The following is a 24,735-nucleotide window of genomic DNA, read 5'->3' as shown; positions in this document are numbered from 1 at the left end:
AACTTGCTATGAGTTCTCGTATTCAAGTATTTCTTGGTCCTCATGATTTTGTTTAGTCTCTCTCCTTGGTAGAGACAAAAGTAATGTAAGAAACAACTTATAAAACAGTATAATACGATACTTTTTTGTCTTTACAGGAAAATTTGTGAACCTTGCATTTGATGGAAAATTCCATTGACCATATTTGGATCTGCATTTTCTGTGTGTTCCTTATATATGTTATCTTCATTCCACTATAGTGGTCCTGCATGTGGATATGATTATTGATTATTGGTAATTATTGATATGCAATCTTAGTATATGTGCTTCTGAAGGAGGTTTCAAATCGCTGGAAAGTCTCTTTCAGATAGAACATGGTATGTGAGGTATTGAACGTGGGATGGGACCAGGTCATTGTTTGAATTCAAAGGCTGTGTGTGTGAGGGAGAAAGATAGGGATGCAATTTAGGAATCTTAGTTTGTATGCCCAAATTCCACATATCATATCCCTAGTAGATTCCTCCTGTTTCAGCTTCCACATTCCCCGAGGTTGCTCTCTTTCTTGAACTCCTTATGTTGGTAGTTAGTTAGGGAAGTTTCAACACTTGTCCCCTAAGAAAATGCTATCAAGGATTATTTAGAGCTTATTGAGCTTATCTGGTACTGTTTTGAGCTGAACTGTTTTGAGCTTATTTTAATAAGCCATCCAAATAATTTATGAATAAGCACGTAATTAAGCTCATTAATTAGAATCAATGTTGTTAAATAGCGGCTATGCGGTGCTACTACACCATTGCATAATGGAATTTGAACAAATCACTATTGTCCAATGATCTGCTACTTAGTACAAAATATTGTGAAATAGAGACTATAGCTGCGCTATAGCATTGCTGCCTAGCGGAATTTGAATAAATTGTTATTTATCGTGATCCGCAATTGACAACATCGGTTTATCCTGACGTGTCCTTTTGTTTGAATTTTAGATCATTTGCCACAAGCATAAAAACTTAAACATATGGTAGGCAAAAACAGAGGATGCAAATACATCATTGTGGCCAAGATCTTTTATGTCAGTCACAGATGAGAAGCCAATTAAACTAAACTTGAGTTAAAGGTTCTAGAATGCATTTTATTATGGATAATTGAAATTTGCATTTTATATCTAAGATTACACTTGAATAACTCTAGTAATTTTGGCCTGCCCTAACTGGCTTTCCATTTCCCCATTCACAATCATGAGTTTTTGCAACTTGTATGGCTATTCAACAGATTGATCCATATGAGAAATTAAAGGAACAGTTAGAAGATACATGTGAAACTATATTCTTAGCATGCACTACTGAAACTCCCTTTAACACATTCTAAGAAAAGTATCGAAATTGGTTGAGCATTGCAACAGTGTCCTTCATTGTTGGACGGTCATAAGCTTTTGTACTGACACATAGTAATGACACAGCTAGAGTCTGTAGCATTTCATGCATAACAGTAGGTTTAGTCCCTCTAAGCTTTGAGTCAAGAATTCCAGATGGGTCTCCTTTGCTAGCCAAGTGATTCTTAACCCATTGAACCAAGTGTATACCTCCTGGCAGAGTTGGATCTAATGGGTGCCTTCCTGTCAGCACCTCAAGTAGGACCACACCGAAACTGTACACGTCGGTCTTCTCATTGATCTTCTGCAACGAATCAAGCTCTGTACACATGCCAAAACAATAAAAATAAGTACTGTGCAATGGTTTATGTAAAGTATTGAAAATTACTACTCAAACTAACTTAAATGTAGTGGAAAAACTAGTACTAGTGAAACCTGCATAAAAACATAGGTACTAAAACATGTTTTAGGCGGGAAATGAAATCATAAAGATAGACTTGTTGATAAATAGATAGATAGAAAGATAAATTACCAGGATCTATGTATCCATAAGAACTCTCGGAGTAGGGAGGTCTTTGAACTGGATTGAGATTAGTATTTTCGCCCTTTTCACTTGCAATTTTTGTCAGGCCGTAGTAAGCAAGGTATGGATGATAACCAGGACCTATCAACACATTTGTTGCTTTGACATCTCCATGAAATATGGAAGGCACACAATCATGGTGCAAATATGCAAGTGCTTGAGCTAGGCCTAAGATGACTTCATACCTGGTATCCCATTCTAACTTTCCCTTTTCTGAACCATGAAGCAATGAGCTCAGACTTGGGAAGTAGTCATAAAACTGCAGCATCATATTCTTATAGGATCCCCTAGCAAGAAGCTTGATGATATTCTTATGTTTGATTGAACTTAACATTTGAATTTCAGAACTAGAAGCTCTTGAATCTGGCCACATCTTTTTAACTGTTAGTATATGGCCTTTTGGAATTGTTACCTTGTACAAAACTCCAGAATTTGTGGTGTCAATCATATTAGATGCTTTGAAATTCTTGACGATGTTATCAATAGAGAAGAATCCAAACTTCTCATACAAAGTCATCACCGAATTGTTATTTCTCATGAATGCTTCATCAGCAACATGAGCACGAACCAGAACATAGATTGTGAGAAGTATTAGTGCTGCACTGGTGCTCAAGAGAATGAGCAATATAATCTCCATATCTAATCTAACACGACATTTGGCTCTTGTTCTGTTAGCTGGAGTTACAACACCATCAGGAATGTGAAGACCTTTATTTCCAGTGAGATCATTGAGTGGGAGTTTCCTAAAGAATGCTGTGTTAGGCAATTCACCAGAGAATTCATTGTAGGAAACATTTAAAGAAACAAGATTCTGAAGGTTAGAAAGAGTATCCAAATTCCCTGAGAGCTTGTTGTGGGAGAGATCAAGCACTCCAAGTTTGCTAAGACCAGTGAACTGAGATGGAATCTCCCCTACAAGATGATTGTTGTTTAAGTCCAAAAAATTCAAGTTCTTCAAGTTGGCAATTTCAGACGGAATGGTACCAACCAATCTATTCTGATTTAACCTCAGTCTGTAGAGACTTGTGCAGTTACCTATATCAGGTGGTATTAATCCTTCCAAATCATTGGAGATAAGCATGAGCTGAGTGAGATTCCTCAACAAAAATAGTTGTTTTGGTATTGAACCAGTTAGGTTGTTGTATGAAAGATCAAGTGCCTGAAGATTTTGACACTCTGAAAGACTATTTGGGATTTTTCCTGTTAGCTTGTTCTTCCATGCAAAGAAGAGAGACAAGCTTCTCAAGTTGCCAATAACAGAAGGAATCTCACCAGTAATAGCATTGTTGTCAATTTCCAGCTGAGTCAAAGAACTGCAGTTTGAAATTTCAGGTGGTATAATACCTGACAGCTGATTAACACTCAGTTGAAGTCCTTGCAGATTTGATAGCTTTCCAAAACTGATTGGTATGCTACCTGTGAGAAGATTTTCTGACAAATCAATCTCACTGAGCTCTCTGCAGTTTCCAAGCTCTTCTGGAATTGCTCCTACCATATTGTTTTGCCATAAAAGTAGACTCTGAAGCTTTCTGAGCTCACCAATTTGAGGTGGAATTGAACCAGAAATTGAGTTCTGATACAAATACAGATTCTGCAACTCACTGCAATTCCCTATCTCTTCTGGTATAGAGCCTGACAACTGAGTTGTGTAAATAGCTATGGTCTGTAATTTTTTTAGCATCCCTATTGAAGAAGGAATACTACCGGAAATGCCGGTTTCTGCAAGGCCTAACATGACCAAGTCGGTGCAGCTTCCGATCTCCGATGGCAGCTCGCCCTTGAGATTTTTATTGCCTCCAGCTCTGAATACTTGAAGCTTACTTAATAAGCCAATACTCTTTGGAATTTCGCCACTGAGTTTATTGTCATAGAGTGTCAAGTTCACAAGACTAGGTAAATTTCCTATGTTGAATGGAATATTTCCTTCAAGAGAGTTTGTATGAAGAGCTAAAGCTTGAAGTTTGCTTAGCCTGCAAATTTCTTCTGGGATTTCACCAAAGAGAAAATTTTCACTGAGATCAATGAAAATGAGCTCTTGATAGTCTCCAAATTCTTTTGGAATCCTTCCTGTTATGTTGTTTGATGAGAGGACAAGAACCTTCAAGGACTTGAGAGGTTGAAAATTGGAAGGCAATGATGAACCTTGCAAGTTCAATGACTTCAAGTTTATCTCTTCTACCTCTCCTTGTAAATTGCACTTCACACCAAACCAATTACATGGTGTTTGGTTTGAAAGGTTCCAAGATGGTAATACATCTGCAGTAATGTTTAAACTGTTCTTCCATGCTATAAGAGCTTGGCCTTGTTCATCAAGAGAGTTACAACATGGAAAGATAAGAGAGTTTATTGAGAGAAGAAGCAAAGTGAGGTAGAAAATTTTGTGAAAAAGTGACAGATTATTTAAGTTTGTAGACATTGTTTATGATAAGAGGGGAAAAAAAAAAAAGGTGTTTTAGAATTTGTTTATAGAGGAAGAGAAGAAGCTATGAACAAATGAACATAATGTAACAGGTTATGTTCGAAAATAAGGATATAATCATGTCTATGATTGTTATTGGTTTTTCATTCAGGTAAAGTCTTGTATTTATAGTGATTCTTGATACTTAACCTCTCAAGTGGTGGGGTTGAACTTTGTGAAAATTTAAGTCTGATTGTAATTTGTAATCCAAGGTGTTATAGTGTTTCATTAATATTGGACTTGAGACATAAAAATAGTGGAGCTGAAAATTATGTAAACATTTTACATTTTTTGTTCCCCACGTGGACACTTGTTGAGTACCTTGTTTCCTACTTTTTTTTTTTTGGTGCCAACCTTGTTTTCTACTTTAATTTAGCAATAAATAAATAATTGGAAATGGATGCTCTTTTATTGAATTTTAATTTTAACATCACCATTATGTCATATTAAAAGTTTAAGTCTATCTTTTTCTCATAGTAAATATTTAAATTAAAATATCATTTTCGTATTTGAATGTAAGATTCTATCTTCCAATCTTCTAGTACTCGGTTTGAGACTTGACAACCGAGGGAAAATATCATTTCCATTTTAATAAGTGTATCAATTTTCAATTTTAGTTCGTATAATTTTGTTTTACTTTCTAAAACATAGAAATAATTATTACTTTTAATTCTTTCTGCTTCGGATTACTTTTTGTAATATTGGTTCACATTAAAACTAGTTTTCTTTTGTATAGTTCATATTTTAGAACTAGAATATAAAATCCGTGATAATCACTTTTTATCTTCATATATCAACAAGTGCCAAGTTTGGCTGAAATCAAGTATAGATATAAGTGTAGCACTAGCACTAGTGACATATAGAACGGAAAAATGGCTTTAGCACTTTTCTGAAACGGGTCATTAAGGTGATGTAATTATCTTAAGATATAGTGATAGGTTGATAATCAAACAGAATAGACAATATGATGGTTAGTGTAATAGCTCTCTATTCAGTTAATCAAGAAGATAATTTCTTCTTTTAATTTTAATGAGCTAGGTCCATTTAGTGTGGTCCATCTCCTTTTTGTGTGGTTGATGAGAGTTTGATGTGGTGGTTGCTACTTGCTTGCCACACTTTGTATTTCTCAACTTTATCAGCTAACTTGCATAATTAGATCATATTCTCAATATATTGTACAAAAATTCTTAAAAACCAATATGACACATGGTAAATAAACAAATCGCTTAAGCACGTAATCGAGATTCAATCAACGACAAAGATAAGGGTAGTCGGTCATTTAAATGAATGACAAAACTTATGTGCATATTTTTAAAGAAAATGCTTGTTGGCACGAAAACCAACAAGCACGGCGACCGACCAATTGTTTATAGCCCTTGGATGAAACATATATAGCACACCACATTTATTCTCCCTCTTCCATGTATTTTATGTGTCAATCCTTGGACTTCGTAGGTGTATGAGTCGTGCCATATAGAACTTCTTTCTTTAAGAGATTTTTCTCCAAACTGCAAAATTTGGTTGTCGTGAAATTACATGGTTTTTTTCTCCAAAGAAATAAAAGAAAACAATAAAGCTATGTTGGCAAAGAGTGGAAGCTATCAAGCTATGGAATTACAGCAGCTTCTTGTATATTAATTTAGAATTGGAACTTATAGCTAATCAAAATAATTAGATATATAACCCGTGTTTTACAAAAAAAAAAAAAAAAAAGTAAAAGATAACTTTGCAAAAAGAAAATAAGACTACCCAAAACATTTAGATGAGATGATAAAATATCTCTTCAAACTTAATCAGAGGTCGTGATGTTAAAATTTAATATGTTTTCAATTTTAACTTATAACCCTCGGCCAATTAATCTTATTCTTTTTTAACTTACCTATAGTGTAAACTGAATATCTCTACGTGTAAAATTACATTTGGGAGTTACATATATCTTTGAAAGAATGTAAAAAGTCGTTTTCAGCTTTCTAAGTGCAGCATATGCATGTAAATAACTTCTAGTAACAATATTGATTAAGATATGGGAGTTACATATATCTTTGGAAGAATGTAAAAAGTCTTCTAACAAATTTAACCAATTCCTTCAAAAAAAATAATTATCCGATTGAATGCACTAGCTGTTTAACCCTTGCTTTGATTCAAAATTTGAGAGGCTTCATTGATTTTCAAGACATGACTAATAATAAATCTTTGCTGGATCTAAATATATATTTAATTAACGTTGCATAAACTCATGAAAAACTTGCATAATAAACAAAGTGTACACTTTTACTTTTTTTAAGGAAAACAAATGTACACTTAGTTGTAGCTATTTAGAAAACAAAAAAATGAGTATAAAAAAACTATTTTTTCTGTTTTAGCCCCAATAACCCAATATATTAGTTTACCGAGTTGACCCCATTTTCTCAAGAGAATATGAACCATGCTCAATAAATACCTCTAAATGCACACAATTTCATAAAACAACCTCTCGAATCGTAACTTTCAATTGTTGGTATTTAAGAGTTACGTCTTGATCGCTACCTTTAAGGAGTTATGGTCTAAACCATTTTGTTCATACATCAAACACACATCATTTGTACCACACTTCTTCATCACCACCTACTTCCTAATTCATCCATTCCATCCAAAGTTCAACAACAACACAATTGCAAAAAAATGTGTCTCAAGTCATCAAAGGGAGATAGCTAAAGGATTTTTACATTTATTTGAAGTTAAACAACTGGTATTGCTTCTTTTAAACCATTTGCATTGTTGTTTACTTGTTTTGCTGTTTTTTTAACCTGATTTGATCCTTGTTAGGATTCTTAATCCCAAACCATTCAGCCCCTGTATTTTTTTTCCTCAACTTTGTTACATTATTTTATGTTATTATTTTATAATTTAGTTTTTTCCTATGTTTTTTTATTTATTTATAGTTATGGTTCAACATATGTTTTCAAAATGAAATATTGTTGAATCTTGTAGTGAATTGAAACCAAACATTGTTGAGACTTCCGTTGAATTGAAACCAAACATAATCGAAGTTTAAATTGATTTGAAATCAAATGTTGATTCTAAAGATAACATTGTTGAGCTCAATGTTTCTAAACTTTGTAATGAAGTTGATACAGCGACATGCATTTTTCACACAAGTGATATATAAAATTATAGATGACAAGTCAATTGGGTTCGCCATCAAACAACGATAGTCCGATTTATCTTAGCTATAGAAAAATCTCATCACGGTGGTGAAAGAAGCGACAAAGTTAGTCTTTGGTTTTGAAAGGGGTGGTGTGCACAAATAAACTAAGAAGACATTGAAATGAGAAGATACATGGTCAAAGAAATCTGAATGTCCATTTAGGTTACATGGTTATTTATTGAAATCAATTGAGTATTGTTAATGAAGTGACAACCATCCGATAAAACCAAAGTTATATGTTCATGTTTCGTGTCATGTTAGGTTTACCATAATTACGACAACTCATTATGATTTTGCACAAGTTACTCATCTTGATTATGGAAAATTTACTACGATCTCAAAGATGCATTATGCCGGATTATTTGTAGCAGCATTATCACATAATTGCATGGAATACAATCTCAACTGTTGAATTAAAGTCACAGTAATTCTGAAATCAACTGAAACTATATTGCGTCTTTCACACACAAAATAAAATAAAACTATATTGCGAAGTATTAATCAAATTAAATGGTTAGAAGTTGTTAGTGTATCTTACAGTAACATTGGAGAATCAATTTTCCTTTTTATAGTTGGTTTTTATGGTGCAACCATATACTAATCTTATAATTATAATTAGTTGTAATTGTACCAAAATATCGATTGTAGTTCTACCTCTTAGTCTAACAATCTATAATTAAATTTGTTCTAGGAATCTCATTTCCTTCTTTAGACAATATAACAAGAAGAACCAAATTTTGCTTTGAGCAAATTTCTCATTATAACTATCCGAAACCATTTCTCACTATATATTATCGATATATATTTCTGAAAATAGTAAAAAGATGAGTTGTAAAATCGTTTGATACCAAAGGTTTTCCTCAAACTTCGAAATACCTTTGAACTAAAATAGTTTTATATTATATATCATGAACCCTTTCCTATGGCTACTCCAACTCACACACAAAACCCAAAAACATCCCTCAATATATCAACAACAACATAAACAACTTGTCAAAAAAAAAACAACATAAGCAAAAAAGCACAAACACAAATACAAATTATGGCATATTCAAATCATGTTGTTATTCTTGTCCTTGTAATGTTGGCCATGATTGGTCTTGCCTTTGCTGCAGATGCACCAAAACCTTTCGATGATGACTATGAAGAACATGACTTAGAATTTCTTGTTGTTGGAACTAGAAGGGCTAATCCTCCTTCAGCAAAAAGCGGTACTGTAACGGCACCCATTGGTGGACCCGTGCCTCGAAATGTGTTTCATACTCCGACTCCACCTAGTGCTGCCTCTACCATTCACTTCTCCATCCTAGCAGGAACAACTGCCACTGCAGCTATCGTCGGATTCTTCTACTTTTGATTATATATATCCACGTCATGCATGTGTATGATCCTTAATTAGTTATATATTTCTTAACTTTGTTATAATCATTCATGCATATGTAAATGGTTTGCAAATTTAAGGGTGTTTGGAGGGAGTGCGCAATTAAAGAGAACTATCGAGCAAATTTCAAAACGAACTTGTGATCTCTTGCTTTAAATCTAAGGGTGTGTATTTGGACGGAATTTTTTAGAGGTTTTAGTATATATTTGAGATGTACATTTTTTTTGAAAGAGTAGTTTTATAAAAGATCATATAACGTTGCGATCACATTTGGGGTCCGTTTGTTAAAGTTTTTTTAAAATAATTTTACTAACTAATCAATGAGTCAAATCTCTACACACACGCATGCAAAGCTATATCAACCTTTTAATAGACATACAACTTTAGGGCACCACATTGTCCATTGCCATATCAATGAACATTGAATACGAATCCCCTGATTTGATAGAGGGACTATTATTCATGGCTATATTTTCTGTGCATCATAAGTCTATGCATGATTTCCAAATCTTCCTCAATTGTCCCATCTGCATCATTTTGTATACAGATGGGGAAGTTCCAAGCCCAGCTACATTGGCCAACTAAGCATCTTGACTGAATTTGATACATTCAATTTAACGGTTTAGGTTAAAGATATATATATAGGTTTGTACCATATAGGTCAAAATTTTGGTCCTATGCTTATTTTTTTAACTAATTTAGAAAAGGTTGTGGATGATACGAAAGTGAAACATTGATTAAAATAAACATATTATATTGGTAGCAACAAATTATTTGTTGCAAAAAAGAGAAGAAAACGTATTTCATTGGCAAAGGAAGATCAACGAGCCAAAGGAGGCAGAATCAAGGGACCCCATAACATTCAAAAGAAGAGACAAAAGACATAGTTTTATATGATGAGAATTCTTGCATTAGCCTAATAGTACGATTCATCCTCTAACCCCACCATTTTTTTTTTAAGAAGCCCGCCATTTTTATTTTTAAGTTTTCTTAATTTTTGAAAAACTATCTCATTAATGCTTCCCCTCACCTCAGGACATGTTATGAACACATCTATAGTTTGTAGCTTATGGTCGTTCTAAATTGACATATCAAGATCTTATAGTTCATGTTTTGATTTTGTATTTTGAACTCAAATTATCATAGTTGGAATGTAGGTTGTCTTATTTTAATCTTATGGTATAGATTGCATATCACATGATGAGATTTTTCTTTGAATAGGAATGAAATACAAGATCGTTTTAAATCCTTAGTGCTATATTGGCTTGACTCACACGCATAATTGTGTACCTTTGTGTTTAAGGTTGAAGCTTTATTATTTCATCAACATTGTTGTTTGTTTATTAAAAGTGAATTTGTCTGGCCTTCAAGTACCCATTGCTTTACACAAAACATGAATAATATTAACAAAATTATAAAAAAAAATATTAACAAAATTAGAGGGATCTAACAATTTGGTATAATATTAACAAAATTTATAAATGTCTCCAAAGTTGAAAATAATCAATGACTTTAGTCCTTTTGGAATGATTTTAGAAATCAAGGTGATCGAATAAAAAAATTATGATATATTCAATTTTGTTTTTAGTCCTCATAAAAAAAATGACATGTTTTGGTCCCTATAAAAAAATTTATCACATACTTTTAGTCCTTGTAAAATTAAAATTTGTTTAATTATTGAATTTTTAATGATTTTTAACATACTAATTTAAAACATTATACGAAGTGAAGGTGAGAAAAACACAAGAAGGGGGGTTGAATTGTGTTTTAGAAAAATTCTTCGTTTCTCCTAAAAACTGAACACACTGATCAGAAGCTAAGCGAGACAGCTTCTGAAGTGATAATCAGAATCTAAATGCAGCGGAATAAAACAGAGAGAGAGAAGAAGAACGACACAAAGCAATTATACTGGTTCCTTCCACAATCCGGAAGTAGTCCAGTCCCCCTTGCACTTCCAAGGAGATTTCACTAAGAGTAATATCTGATTACAAATGCTCAAGCACACAAGCAAGAGACTTCCAATGCTCAAGCACACAAGCAAGAGACTTCCTTTGCTCAAGAACACAATCAAGAGACTTCCTGCTCAAGCACAACTGCAAGAGACTTCCTAACTAAACAAAATTACACAGAAAATTGTTTAAGGTTGAACACTTGATATACAATCAGAGGTGCTCACAATACAAATCAGATACAGACTCAATGGATGATAGAGCCAAACCGCAAGCGCACGGCCTATCGAAGTAATAGTAGTAAGTAGAGTATCGTTCAGCTAGAGAGTTATGAATTCGATTAACTTTTAGAGAATGATTAGAAAAGAAGAAAGCTTATAAAAAGGGAGGTTTAATTGCTGAATTAAATAACAATAATAATAATAATAAAAGAGCCTTGGGATTATTGGTTCATCATAACAACGAATCTTTTCACAAGCAAGCCTTAAACTTATAATTATGCGTTAATCCTAATTTCTAAGGACAAGTTTCTCTTTAGCATATCACAGCTTCTCTCGAAGTCAGTGAGTGTATCCCTCCAACAACCACACCTATTCTCATGGGTGATTGCCTTTGGGACCCTTGAAGATCGAAACTTTATGTGTCCCAAGGTTTGCTAGACTATTCTCATGTTTCGCAAACCTTGTCTAAATTCACTTGTTCGGATATCAAAGCTCCGCGTTCGCTTTATGAATTGATATCTGTGATGATGAATTAACCATTATCAAACCCTCCGCGTTCGCTTCCACAGTTTGATAATAATTAATTCATGTTAAAACGGTGAATTCAGATAAGAAATTAAGGTAACATATAATTAGGGTTTAAGGCTTGGCTTGATCCGGATTACGTCATTAGACTTTTCCAACAATCCCAAGACAAAGAAGTGTCTACTCACTAACGTTCATTGTAGACATAGGGGAAGAAGAGAGAAAGCAATAAAGTAAAAGAACAATAATATAAAAGTGAACTTTTATTCCAAGAACAAAAGATGAATGTTTATGATGGAGTGCTACTCTATTTATAGCTTTACAATTGACTTAGAAACTAAGCTACTATAAGGGCAAAACAGTAAAGCTGCAACGGAGTAACTTGGGCTTGAAGAAAAGCAGCAAAAGTGGTCCTGGAGGGTGGCACGGCCGTGCCACATGTTGGCACGGGCCGTGCCAAGCTTCTGACTTGGTAGAGACATATTTTTGTCTCGTATCTTCGTATTCTTGTACTGTATTTGCTCCAGTCCTCTTTCTTTTGCTCCAAGACACCTTCCACCATATATTCGTTCCTAAAATATAATAAAAGACAATTTAAAGTAAAATATTCTAAAAGGAAATAAAATGCAATAAAATCAAATCAAATCTTAAATAAAACTAAACTAAATAAAGCAATAAAATAGACTATCTATGACTCATCAATGGACTTAAGAATTTCTAAGATATGACTTTGAGACACAGAAATTCTAAGTGAATGCAGAACAATTTCAGCAGAGGTTTGGTACTTGTGAAAATCTTGTGAGTCTTTCGTTCAGCGTTCTTGCATTACCAATTCTCTAGGTCTTCACTCCTTTATATAGAGGTGTGAGAGAGACGTTGTGAAATTGCCAGCACACCAAAGAGTCGTTGTTGAAGCTTGATCTTTCACCAATAATCTTTTGCCTGATTTGGCTGTTGTCCTATGAAGAACAAATTTGAAATCCATTCCTTATCCAAAGGAACATCTATGCAGGCGAAACCGTATTCTGGAGCTGTTTTCTTGTCCTGTAGCGCGGACACAAAACAGAGTAGTGGAGAACGTGGTTGTACAATTCGTACAAAGTACAATGTCAACGCTTTCGTCCAAATTGCAAACACACGCCTTCAAACACCTTTGAAATGACCGTTGCAAACTCCACTAATCCTTTGTTTGTGTTTTCGAATCCAATAGACAGCTTTTGCATTGATAATTCTTCAATTCTTGATTCTTTGCAAATCCAGTTGATATTCAGCTTCTGGTGAAATGGCTTCTGATGAGGCAGCTTCTGATGATGCAGCTTCTGATGATATGACTTCTGCAGCTTCTGATGACGCAGCTTCTGATGATGTGGCTTCTGGACCTCTTGTCTTCAGAAGCACTATTCTTCAGGAGCGCTATTTCTTCAGGAGCAGCTTGACTTCAGGAGCGCTTTTTCTCTTCAGTAGCAAGTTGCCTTCAGGAGCGTCCAAGCTTCAAATTTTTGTTGTTTCCATAGCTCTTTATTTGCTCATTCAGAACCAAGATGATGTAACTTTATAATTATGGTCCTGTACACTTGAACAAATATTAGCTAGTCCAATTTACAATTTTTAATACCTTGTTATCATCAAAACCCTTTAAGGTTCATTGTTAAACACATTTTGTTCCAACAATCTCCCCCTTTTTGATGATGACAAACAAAAGTATTTAAAATTGATCAATTGTTGTTAATCTAATTAACAAGTTGACTTTGGGGTTCTGAGGTTTGTAAGCTCAGAATCTGAGGTTTGTAAGCTCAAACTCCCCCTGAGTCTGATAGTCTTTAAGGTGAGGTTTGTAAGCTCCCCCTAAGTTCTATCCAGGTTAATTAAATTCATTTTTCGCGCAATAATATTATCAGAGCTTAAAAACAAAATTGAATCATTGAAAGAATTAACTTATAGATAAGAAGAATGGTTCAATTAATTTTACTTGAATTTTGATACTCCTTCGTTCGTTCATAGCTTATACCAATAAGGTAAAAAAAAATGATAGAAGGTTTTCAAAAATTTCAAATGCCATTAATGGGGCTCAGAGCCTTTAAATACTTGTCACATATACTCCCCCTTTTGTCATTATCAAAAAAAATTAAAATAAATTTAAGCATAAAAGACAAAAAGATATGAGAAAAACTCAAACAGGAGAGAGTATAAAAGAAAGTGAACTAAATAAGTCAGAGCAAAATATATGAACATGTATATCAATTGTCAGAAGCAGCTAAACAGTCAGAATCAGTAAGCATTCAGAAGCATAGAGAAATAAAACACGATGGTTTCAGAAGCAAGGACTAGGAATTTAAAACAAACAACAAACAAAAAGAAAAACACAAGGGTGTGCAACTAAGGGTTGGTTTGTTGTTGTTTCTTCATCTCCTCCATTTCTTCAATCTTCTTCTGCAACAGTTCTTCAAGCTGTTGTTGCCTCTGGAGAAGAGCCTGTTCCCTTTCCTTAGCTTCTTGCTGCTGCTGTGCCATCTGTTTCTTCAGAAGCTTACACAACCTTGCTTCTCTGGTCAAGTAATCCGTTTCTAAGAAGAAAGGCTGGTTTGCCAGGAGCAGTGTAGAACTTCTTACTCTAAGACTCTGATTCAGATTTTCCATTAGCCTTCTGACTGATGCTTGCTTGACTCTGATGCATTTAGCCTTGATCTCTTCAATAAGCTCAGCTGCCCGGTTCTGAAGAGATGCCCAGGAGTCTTCATATGCACTTGTGAGATCAATTGTCCTTCGTTGATCCACAAGATTATGCAATCTACTAAGGATTGTGAGAAGCTCAGAATTAATATATCCAGATTCCAGGATGTTTGTGGGTGGATGATCAAGGGTTTCAAGATCAGAATCACTGATTTCTAAATCTTGAATGAGGTTAGGAATTGGAATGGTAAAGTGTGTTTGTGTGTTTGAAGACGAAGGCTGGTCAGAATCAATGTGTGTGGTGGAGGTTGAGTCTTGAACATTGACTTGAGAGATGTCAACATCCATGGGAGTTGGTTCTGGAGAGTGTTCAGGTAAAGGTTGAAATTCAGTTTCAGTTGGTGGTTGTTGTAGTGAAGTTGTTGTTTGATTGTTGAGTTGGGGGTCAATGATGGCTGTTGGTGATTGTGGGGGTGTTGTGGGTTTTTGTGGTTCAGGTGTTTGTTGATGGGGGTTTTCTGAAACAACATTTTCAGAAGCAGCTGCTTCTGGAGTTGTTTCAGAGGCCTTTTCTGAGGTAAACTCAACATTTTCTGGAGGAATTATGTTGAGGGGTTGAATGTTAAGGGGTTGAGGGTTAAGGCGAAAGATAGTCTCAATGACTTTTTCTCTCTGCACAGCCATTTCAGCCAACTTTTCATGAATTATGTGACCAACTGGCTCATAAGTAGTTGACTGAGAGGGCTTTTTGTTGGTTTTGGTTGATGTTGACTGGCTTTTTACTAGTTTTTGAAAGAGTTGGGCTAAGGGTATATCATCATCAGAATCATCAGAATCTGATAATGGTGTGGATGCGGAATCTGATGATATATTAATTACCTTCTCTGGTTCAGGAACAGAATCCTCTTTAACAGACTCACTGGTCATCAGCAACAGTTGCTTGGCTTCTGAAACTACAGACTCTTGTAGCTCAGCAGCAATCTCAATAGCTTTTCCAATAGCTTCTGACACAAAAGTAGCAGCTTCAGTCTTCTTAGAAACATGAGGGAAGTTCTTGGTCCTCCTTACTGCTTGCTTCCTTTTCTTCTTTGGTATTGCAGGTTGATCAAGAGTAATGCCAACATCCATGATCATCCTGGAATCCATGTCTTCAATGGCTTCTTCAATAGAAGGTACTGATGAACTACCAATTTTGAGCTTGTCAGTAGCAACTTTTGCCTTTTTAGCAGATTGTTCAACCTCTAGATATTGCTCTGCAGTCATCTTTCTTTTTGACTTTCTGCCTCTGGCTCGTGGCAGAGCACCACCATACATTTCCTCTGGAATATCTTCCAATCTGATTCTCTCATTGGTTGCCTCAAAATGTTCCTTTATATAGTACATCTGCACTTCAATGGGATCCTTCTTGCAGATGGGTGGAAAGTCCTTCATAAGATCAGACTTAACAAGTGATTCACTCAAATCTGTATGAAGCTTGGTGACAGCAGGGATCAACTTCATATTCTTGAGGGTTTGTGCATTAATGAACTTTCCAGTTTTAGTATCAAGCAACTCGTCTGTGAAGGCTTCAGCACTGCTTAGCTTGTCCAAGACTCCTCCTTGATAGAATATTTCTGACAAGAGTCTTCCATAAGGTACCCAGGTTCTATTCTGCAGCTGACTCTGTTTCAGACACTCTATCAAGTATTTGAACATATATTTTGGCACGTTCACTTTCTCCTTCTTAATGAAGTGTTGAAGAAAGACCTTTTGTGCCAAATTGGGTTTCTCACTTCCACCACATGGAAGTAAGTCCTCATTCTGAATCTTCAGAAGCAGCTTCTTATCCATGCTTAGATCAGCATACTTTCCTGCTTGTGTTGAGTTGTACAGGGCCAAGTTTACTTTCTCTTTCCAGAGGCGTTCTTCAGCTGTATTTGAGAGATCAATTCCAGAGTATTTTCCAGAGGCCTCTCTACAGAGTACAGCTTCTATCTGCCATTCCGCAATTCTTACTGGAATACCACAAATACTTGACCTGATTTCAATACCTGTAAATGGTTCAAGACCCATTTCTTCTCTGGTCTTCCCTTCCAGTTCGGGATAAATCAACACCATTTGACTTTCTTCAGTTATAGACGCAGCTTTGTCATAAACCTTAGCCCTCACCCAGAAGTGTCTTACCAATGCTTCGTATGTTGGTCCATTCAACATCTTGAAGTAATGTATAAGTTCCTGCTTTTCATAGTAGCTTCTGATCCAACACTCATGGAAGGCGAGTGATTCAAAATCCACCGGATTTTCTATTTGAACCTATAGTTCCCATTCTTCCAATTTCATGCTTCTTCCTTTGTAGTCAAATTCAGGGACCATCCGTGAAGTAGATTCTGAAACTTTTGAGCTTGATGATGCCATTTGATGATTGACGAAGATTTGAAGAAGATGAAGATTTTAGGGTTCTAAGGTTTGAGAGAATGCGCTTACTTCGCAAGAGGTTTGAGAGCAAATGTGTTTGTTGTGAGTGAGTAGTGTGTGAATTGTCAAAGTGTTAAAAGTAAAACGATTGCAATTCAAAAGAGACAAACAAACATAACATTAATGACAAAATTGGGGGCGCGTGAAAAGTACTTTCAAAGCTATTAAATCATCATTGCCCTTTTAGTTATACACCAACACATACAGGCCACGTAAGAAGTTCACAGAGTAACTACCAAGTTAGTGGGCCAAAAGTTACTTTTTAAAAGGTAACTTCCAACGTTTCCACTAATTCAACTATTCAGAAGCAATAAATCCAGCTTCTGGACTTCAGATGCTGACGTCATCATCAGAAGCGAGTTTTCCTCAGAACCTCAATAAAGAGCTTCTGATGGACTACTGCTTCTGAACTAACTTCAGAACCTAAAATCCTATTCAGGAGCAAGCAAGCATTTAATCAGATACAAAGTGCATGTTCAAATTTTTCTTTATAAAATCAAATCTTTCAACAGTTAAAGGCTTAGTAAATATATCAGCCCATTGATTTTCAGTATCAATGAATTGTATATCTAAAATTCCTTTTTGAACATAATCTCTGATAAAATGGTGTTTGATTTCAATGTGCTTCGCTCTTGAATGCAAAATTGGATTTTTAGACAAACAAATAGCAGCAGTATTATCACAATAAATGGGAATACTGTTAGCAGTTATCTGATAATCTTCCAACTGATGTTTCATCCAAAGTAGTTGTGTACAACAACTTGCAGCTGAAATGTATTCTGCTTCTGCTGTAGACATAGCAATAGTTGTTTGTCTTTTGCTAGCCCAGGATATAAGATTATCACCCAGAAATTGACAATTGCCACTGGTTGACTTTCTTTCAATCCTATCACCAGCATAATCAGCATCACAGAATCCAATTAGCTTATAATCTAAGGATTTCCTATAAAGGAGTCCAAGATTGGTTGTTCCTTTCAAATACCTGAAGATTCTCTTGACAGCAGTCATATGAGATTCTCTAGGATCTGATTGGAATCTTGCACACAAGCATACACTGAATAAAATATCTGGCCTAGATGCAGTGAGGTATAACAAAGAACCAATCATACCTCTATACAGCTTCTGATCTACTTTAGTTCCTTCATCTTCTTTGCTCAGGTTGCACGTAGGATGCATTGGAGTGTTCATCACTTTACAATCTTCAAGTTTGAACTTCTTCAGAAGCTCCTTTGTGTACTTTGATTGATGAACATAGACTCCATCTTTGCATTGATTGATTTGAATGCCAAGGAAGAACTTCAGCTCTCCCATCATGCTCATTTCAAATTCATCCTGCATTAACTCAGAAAATTCCTTGCAAAGAGATGCATTAGTAGAACCAAATATTATATCATCAACATATATTTGCACAACAAGAGTATCTTTCCCAAGGGTCCTTCTGAAGAGTGTAGTGTCAACCTGTCCTCTCTTAAAATCATTTTTGATTAAGAAATTACTTAGTCTATCATACCAAGCTCTGGGAGCTTGTTTCAAGCCATATAGTGATTTCTTCAATTTAAAAACATGGTCAGGATATTTAATATCCTCAAATCCAGGAGGTTGCTTAACATACACTTCTTCTTCTATGACACCATTGAGAAATGCACTCTTGACATCCATCTGATATAATATTATGCCATGATTAACTGCATAGGAAAGAAGTAACCTGATTGCTTCCAATCTTGCAACTGGAGCAAACGTTTCAGTGTAATCAATGCCTTCTTGTTGACTATACCCTTGTGCAACAAGTCTGGCTTTGTTTCTTGTTACTTCACCTTGCTCATTCAGCTTGTTTCTGAATACCCATTTTGTTCCAATAATGTTCTTGTGCTGAGGTTTGGGTACCAGATCCCACACATTATTTCTTTGAAATTGATTCAACTCTTCTTGCATAGCTAGGATCCATCCATCATCTGAAAGTGCTTCATCAACTGTTGTAGGTTCAATCATTGAGATTAGTCCAATCATTGACTCTTCTTGTCTGAAATGTGATCTTGTTCTTCTTGGACTATCTTTGTTTCCAATGATTAGCTCTTCAGGATGTGAAGACTTGTGTTTGAATGTGTTTCTGGGAGGATCTTCTTGATTTGAGTCATCTTGTGCTTCATCAGAAGCAGCTTCATCTTGTGCTTCTGATGTGGGTTCAGCTTCTGGACTATCTTCAGACTCAGCTATCTGATCAGGTTCTGGAGTAGCTTCAGGAACCTGTATCTCTGCAAAACTTTCACCTTGCTTTGAAGTTTTATCTTCAAGCTCTTTGTCATCAAATTTAACGTGCATAGATTCTTCAACACAGAGTGTTTCTGAATTATACACCCTGTATGCCTTTGACCTTTCAGAGTAACCTAAAAAGATTCCTCTTTGGGCCTTGGCATCAAATTTCTTTAGGTAGAGCTTGTTGTTCAGAATGTAACATGTACATCCAAATTGATGAAAGTAAGAGATATTGGGTTTTCTTCCTTTAAAGAGTTCATATGCTGTTTTCTCCAAAATAGGTCTAATATAGATCCTGTTTTGAACATAGCATGCTGTATTCACTGCTTCTGCCCAAAAATGTTTTGGTAAATTGTTTTCATGAATCATGGTTCTGGCCATTTCTTGTAAAGTTCTATTCTTTCTCTCTACAACCCCATTTTGTTGTGGTGTTCTAGGAGAAGAGAATTCATGGAAAATTCCATGTTTTTCACAAAAAGCTTCAAATGGCTCATTTTCAAATTCTCCACCATGATCACTTCTGACTTTCAAAATTTTTGATTCTTTTTCAGATTGAATTTGAGTGCAGAAGCTACTGAATACATCACACGCAACATCTTTACTCTTTATGAATTTCACCCAAGTCCATCTGCTGTAATCATCAACAATGACTAATCCATATCTACTTCCATATAAGGATGCAGTACTTACTGGTCCAAATAAATCAATATGGAGTAATTCTAAAGGTCTTGAGGTTGAAACAATATCTTTTGTTTTAAAAGATGATTTCACAATTTTCCCTCTCTGACATGCACCACAGAGTGCATCTGAATAATAGTCAATGTCTGGTAGCCCTTTCACAAGTTGTAACTTACTAAGCTTAGAGATTAACCTCCAGTTAGCATGTCCCAACCTTCTGTGCCACATCCATTTCTTATCATTCACTGATAGTAGGCACATCACCTTCTGATCAGCCAGTTCAGAAAAATTGATTTTATAGACATTGTCAACTCTCTTTCCTTTGAACACAATGGATTTGTCTTCCTTGTTGATTACTGTACAGTTGGGTTTTTCAAAAAGCACATCATAACCATTATCACAAAATTGACTAATGCTCAAAAGGTTATGTTCAAGACCATCTACCAACCATACATTATTAATTGAGGTAGAGGAGTTACCAATAGTTCCTGTACCTATGATCTTGCCTGACTGGTTGCCTCCAAATTTCACATTTCCTCCCTCTTTCATTGTTAGGCTGAGGAACATGGACTTGTCTCCTGTCATGTGTCTTGAGCAACCACTGTCTAGGTACCATGATCTTTGCTTTGGCACTGCTCTTAGACATACCTGCATCATTGACATTTTTAGATTTAGGTACCCATTGTTCTATGGGTCCTGGAAGGTTAGTACTTAAGGCTTTACTCTTCACTTCTTGTACCTTGTGCTGTGAGTTGGGTTGCTTCTGATTAACCATCACCTTAGGTTTTGGTACTTCAGAAGCAGTAACTGTCTTCTTCTGAAACTTAGACTTCAGAACCCCAGATTTTGGTTTCACCAGACTCTGAGGAATAGGTTCTGATCTTTTCAGGATCCTAACCTTTGAAGTTTTGGAATCAGATTTGATCATAGCCTTTGACTTAGAGTTCTTTGGCTTTGAAGTAATCTTAGCCTTAGAACTAGAAGCTTCAGGTTCTGATTGAACAACAGTTTCCAACTCAGCCCCTTCTGGTACAAAGAATGTTTTCAGACCTTCCTTGATGCATTCACAACAAGACTTTAGATTGGTTTTCTCCAGTTTCACTTCTGGAAAACCAATTCCTCTGCCATTGTTCTTGTAAATGCTATAAATCATAGAAGCCACTCTGCTTCTGTCAATGCCAGATATAATAAAATCTTCAAGAGCAATTTCATGGTTACTTAAAGGTTTTTCATTACACTTTTCTTGTAGCTTCTGACATAAGAACCTGAGCTGATCTTCATATGTTTTACACATGAAGTCAAAGCCCCTAAGTCCTTGTTCAGAAGCTTTCAGATCCAATAAAGTTGATTTTTGCTGTTGTACCAAATCAGCATATTTTTCTTTTAAATCCTTCAACTCATTGGTTCTTACTTCAAAATGTGTAAGAAGTTCTTTAAGTGACTCAACAAGTTCATCTCTGGGAATTTTGGAATATACCTCGTTTTCATCTTCTGAGTCTGAATCTGACCCAGCTTCTAAAGTTGCTGTTGCTACCAACCCAACAGCTACCTTTGCATCTTCATCAGCTTCCTCTTTATCAGATCCAGATTCACTACCCAAATCATCCCAGGTTGCCATTAAACTCTGCTTAATCTGCTTCTTGAATTTGCTTGGTTTGAATGTAGACCTCTTTGACTTGTCCTTTGACTTTTCTCTTTGAAGATCAGGGCATTCAGCAATGAAGTGACCTGGCTTCTTACAGTTGAAGCATCCCTTCTGATCTTCTTTCCTTGAGCTTCTGGAGTTACCCCTTCTGGAGAGAAACTTTCTGTTCTTCTTGGCCAGATATTGAAGTCTGTTTGAGAGCATGGCCATTTCTGCAGCATCTGGTTCAGAGTCTGAACTTGACTGTTCTTCCTCTTCAGATTCAACCACTTTGAGAGCTTTTGATGACTTGCCTTTGGATGGAAGAGCTATTGATTTACTCTTCTTAGTAGACTCATGTTCATTAAGACTTAACTCATGAACTTTGAGAGAACTAACAAGATCTTCGACACTTAAAGTGTTTAAATCTTTAGCTTCCTCAATGGCAGTCACTTTTGGTCTCCATCTGGCAGGTAAGCTTCTGAGTATCTTGCTTACATGATCAGAAGCAACATAGCTCTTCTTTAGAATCTGTAGACCAGAAACTAAGGTTTGAAACCTTGAGTACATCTCCTCAATAGTTTCATCATCCTTCATTTTGAATAACTCATACTGATGTACAAGCAGGAGAGCCTTTGCTTCTTTGACCTTCTTGCTCCCTTCATAATTTGAACAGAGAGAAGCAAACATAGCTTTAGCAGTGGATTTGTCACTCATCTTCATGTATTCTGCTTTGGGTATGGCAGTGACAAGAGCTCCTCTGATAATATGATGCTTCTTGTAAAGTTTCCTCAGTTCTGGAGTATGTTTCTTTCTATCCACAGCAGCTCCTTCTTCATCAAGGACTAAATCACCAACACCATCTTCCAGAATATCCCATAATTCTTCATCTAGGCTCATGATGTAACTGTAAAAGTTGGTCTTCCACCAAGAGAACTCTTCAGCATCTCCATTGAACTTTGGAACTTTTCCAATACTGGTTTTCTTACTATCACTATAATCATGTGAGACATGTTTATAGCTAGTATCACCAGGACCAGTAGGAGTAGGAGTAGACATGTTTTTCTCAGATCTTTGACTGTTGCACGGTTAAGTGTTACACAACAGACCAAGGCTCTAGATACCAATTGAAGGTGAGAAAAACACAAGAAGGGGGGTTGAATTGTGTTTTAGAAAAATTCTTCGTTTCTCCTAAAAACTGAACACACTGATCAGAAGCTAAGCGAGACAGCTTCTGAAGTGATAATCAGAATCTAAATGCAGCGGAATAAAACAGAGAGAGAGAAGAAGAACGACACAAAGCAATTATACTGGTTCCTTCCACAATCCGGAAGTAGTCCAGTCCCCCTTGCACTTCCAAGGAGATTTCACTAAGAGTAATATCTGATTACAAATGCTCAAGCACACAAGCAAGAGACTTCCAATGCTCAAGCACACAAGCAAGAGACTTCCTTTGCTCAAGAACACAATCAAGAGACTTCCTGCTCAAGCACAACTGCAAGAGACTTCCTAACTAAACAAAATTACACAGAAAATTGTTTAAGGTTGAACACTTGATATACAATCAGAGGTGCTCACAATACAAATCAGATACAGACTCAATGGACTTAAGAATTTCTAAGATATGACTTTGAGACACAGAAATTCTAAGTGAATGCAGAACAATTTCAGCAGAGGTTTGGTACTTGTGAAAATCTTGTGAGTCTTTCGTTCAGCGTTCTTGCATTACCAATTCTCTAGGTCTTCACTCCTTTATATAGAGGTGTGAGAGAGACGTTGTGAAATTGCCAGCACACCAAAGAGTCGTTGTTGAAGCTTGATCTTTCACCAATAATCTTTTGCCTGATTTGGCTGTTGTCCTATGAAGAACAAATTTGAAATCCATTCCTTATCCAAAGGAACATCTATGCAGGCGAAACCGTATTCTGGAGCTGTTTTCTTGTCCTGTAGCGCGGACACAAAACAGAGTAGTGGAGAACGTGGTTGTACAATTCGTACAAAGTACAATGTCAACGCTTTCGTCCAAATTGCAAACACACGCCTTCAAACACCTTTGAAATGACCGTTGCAAACTCCACTAATCCTTTGTTTGTGTTTTCGAATCCAATAGACAGCTTTTGCATTGATAATTCTTCAATTCTTGATTCTTTGCAAATCCAGTTGATATTCAGTTTCTGGTGAAATGGCTTCTGATGAGGCAGCTTCTGATGATGCAGCTTCTGATGATATGACTTCTGCAGCTTCTGATGACGCAGCTTCTGATGATGTGGCTTCTGGACCTCTTGTCTTCAGAAGCACTATTCTTCAGGAGCAGCTTACTTCAGGAGCGCTATTTCTTCAGGAGCAGCTTGACTTCAGGAGCGCTTTTTCTCTTCAGTAGCAAGTTGCCTTCAGGAGCGTCCAAGCTTCAAATTTTTGTTGTTTCCATAGCTCTTTATTTGCTCATTCAGAACCAATGATGATGTAACTTTATAATTATGGTCCTGTACACTTGAACAAATATTAGCTAGTCCAATTTACAATTTTTAATACCTTGTTATCATCAAAACCCTTTAAGGTTCATTGTTAAACACATTTTGTTCCAACACGAAGTCCCTCCGCAAAAAATTAGTTCAAAATTTTATTTTAAAGTCCAAATTTTTATTACTTTAATCTTGAAATTTTGGTGTTTAGACAAATTCATGACATGTTAAAAAAAAAAATATTTTTTTATAAAAGAGTTTCTTATAATGTTTTTAACATGTCCATAAAAAATCATTAAAAAATTTAAATTTTAAGCATAATTAAACAAATTTTAATTTAACATATGCGTGCTGAAATTTTTTATAAGGACTAAAACATGTCATTTTTTTATGAGGACTAAATTAAAACTAAAATTCGTTATATTTATAGGGAAAAAAAATTTGTAATACCATTTTTAATTGTATTAATTATTTTGAAGTTTTGCTATTTGAATAATTAAATTGACTGACTCCTATAACTTTAGAACCAATAAAATAAATTGGTGATTAATATAATATTTTTAAACTTTGTTTAGATTCCCCTAGTTAGGGTTTTGGCTGTTAGCTAGGTGTTGATCATATTTACGAGTGGAGAAAATCTATTAGAATAATTAAGATCAGTGGAAGATTCAGATTTGAATATTTGTCCGACAATAAAGTAGTTGCAAGATAAGTATCTTCGACTGAGAAAACCTATTAGTAGAGCAACATATTAATCATGCATAAGATGATAAGAACACATTACTTACCACCACTCCACTCCACTCCGTTCAATTACATGAGTCCCTTGATTATTATGTTCTTGGCTCTTACTGTCGGCAAACATTTTAGCAATAAGCCTCAATTTCTAGTGGCCACTTTGATGTGTGTGTGTGTGGAAAAATTTGGCAAAAGGATATATGG

At 35.6% G+C, this 24,735-nt stretch overlaps 2 protein-coding genes across 2 annotated transcripts; one reads left to right on the top strand and one right to left on the bottom strand.

Moving 5' to 3' along the window:
• Window positions 1-1,082: 1,082 nt before the first annotated feature.
• On the bottom strand, window positions 1,083-4,487 carry LOC146925272 (uncharacterized). Its single transcript, XM_085710237.1, has 2 exons — window positions 1,881-4,487; window positions 1,083-1,669 (listed from the first exon to the last, which is right to left on the bottom strand). Exons 1-2 carry the CDS (start codon window positions 4,345-4,347, stop codon window positions 1,341-1,343), a joined length of 2,796 nt encoding a protein of 931 aa, XP_085566363.1. The 5' UTR covers window positions 4,348-4,487; the 3' UTR covers window positions 1,083-1,340.
• Window positions 4,488-8,579: 4,092 nt separating this feature from the next.
• On the top strand, window positions 8,580-9,139 carry LOC146925271 (uncharacterized). Its single transcript, XM_085711001.1, has one exon. The coding sequence runs from the start codon at window positions 8,619-8,621 to the stop codon at window positions 8,931-8,933; it is 315 nt and encodes a 104-aa protein (XP_085567127.1). The 5' UTR covers window positions 8,580-8,618; the 3' UTR covers window positions 8,934-9,139.
• The last annotated feature ends 15,596 nt before the right edge of the window (window positions 9,140-24,735 follow it).

Source organism: Medicago sativa, chromosome 5 (genome assembly GCF_051527215.1).
Source record: "Medicago sativa cultivar Bolivia chromosome 5, Bolivia_mono, whole genome shotgun sequence".
Classification (NCBI taxonomy): domain Eukaryota; kingdom Viridiplantae; phylum Streptophyta; class Magnoliopsida; order Fabales; family Fabaceae; genus Medicago; species Medicago sativa.
This window is presented reverse-complemented; position numbering and strand designations above follow the sequence as displayed.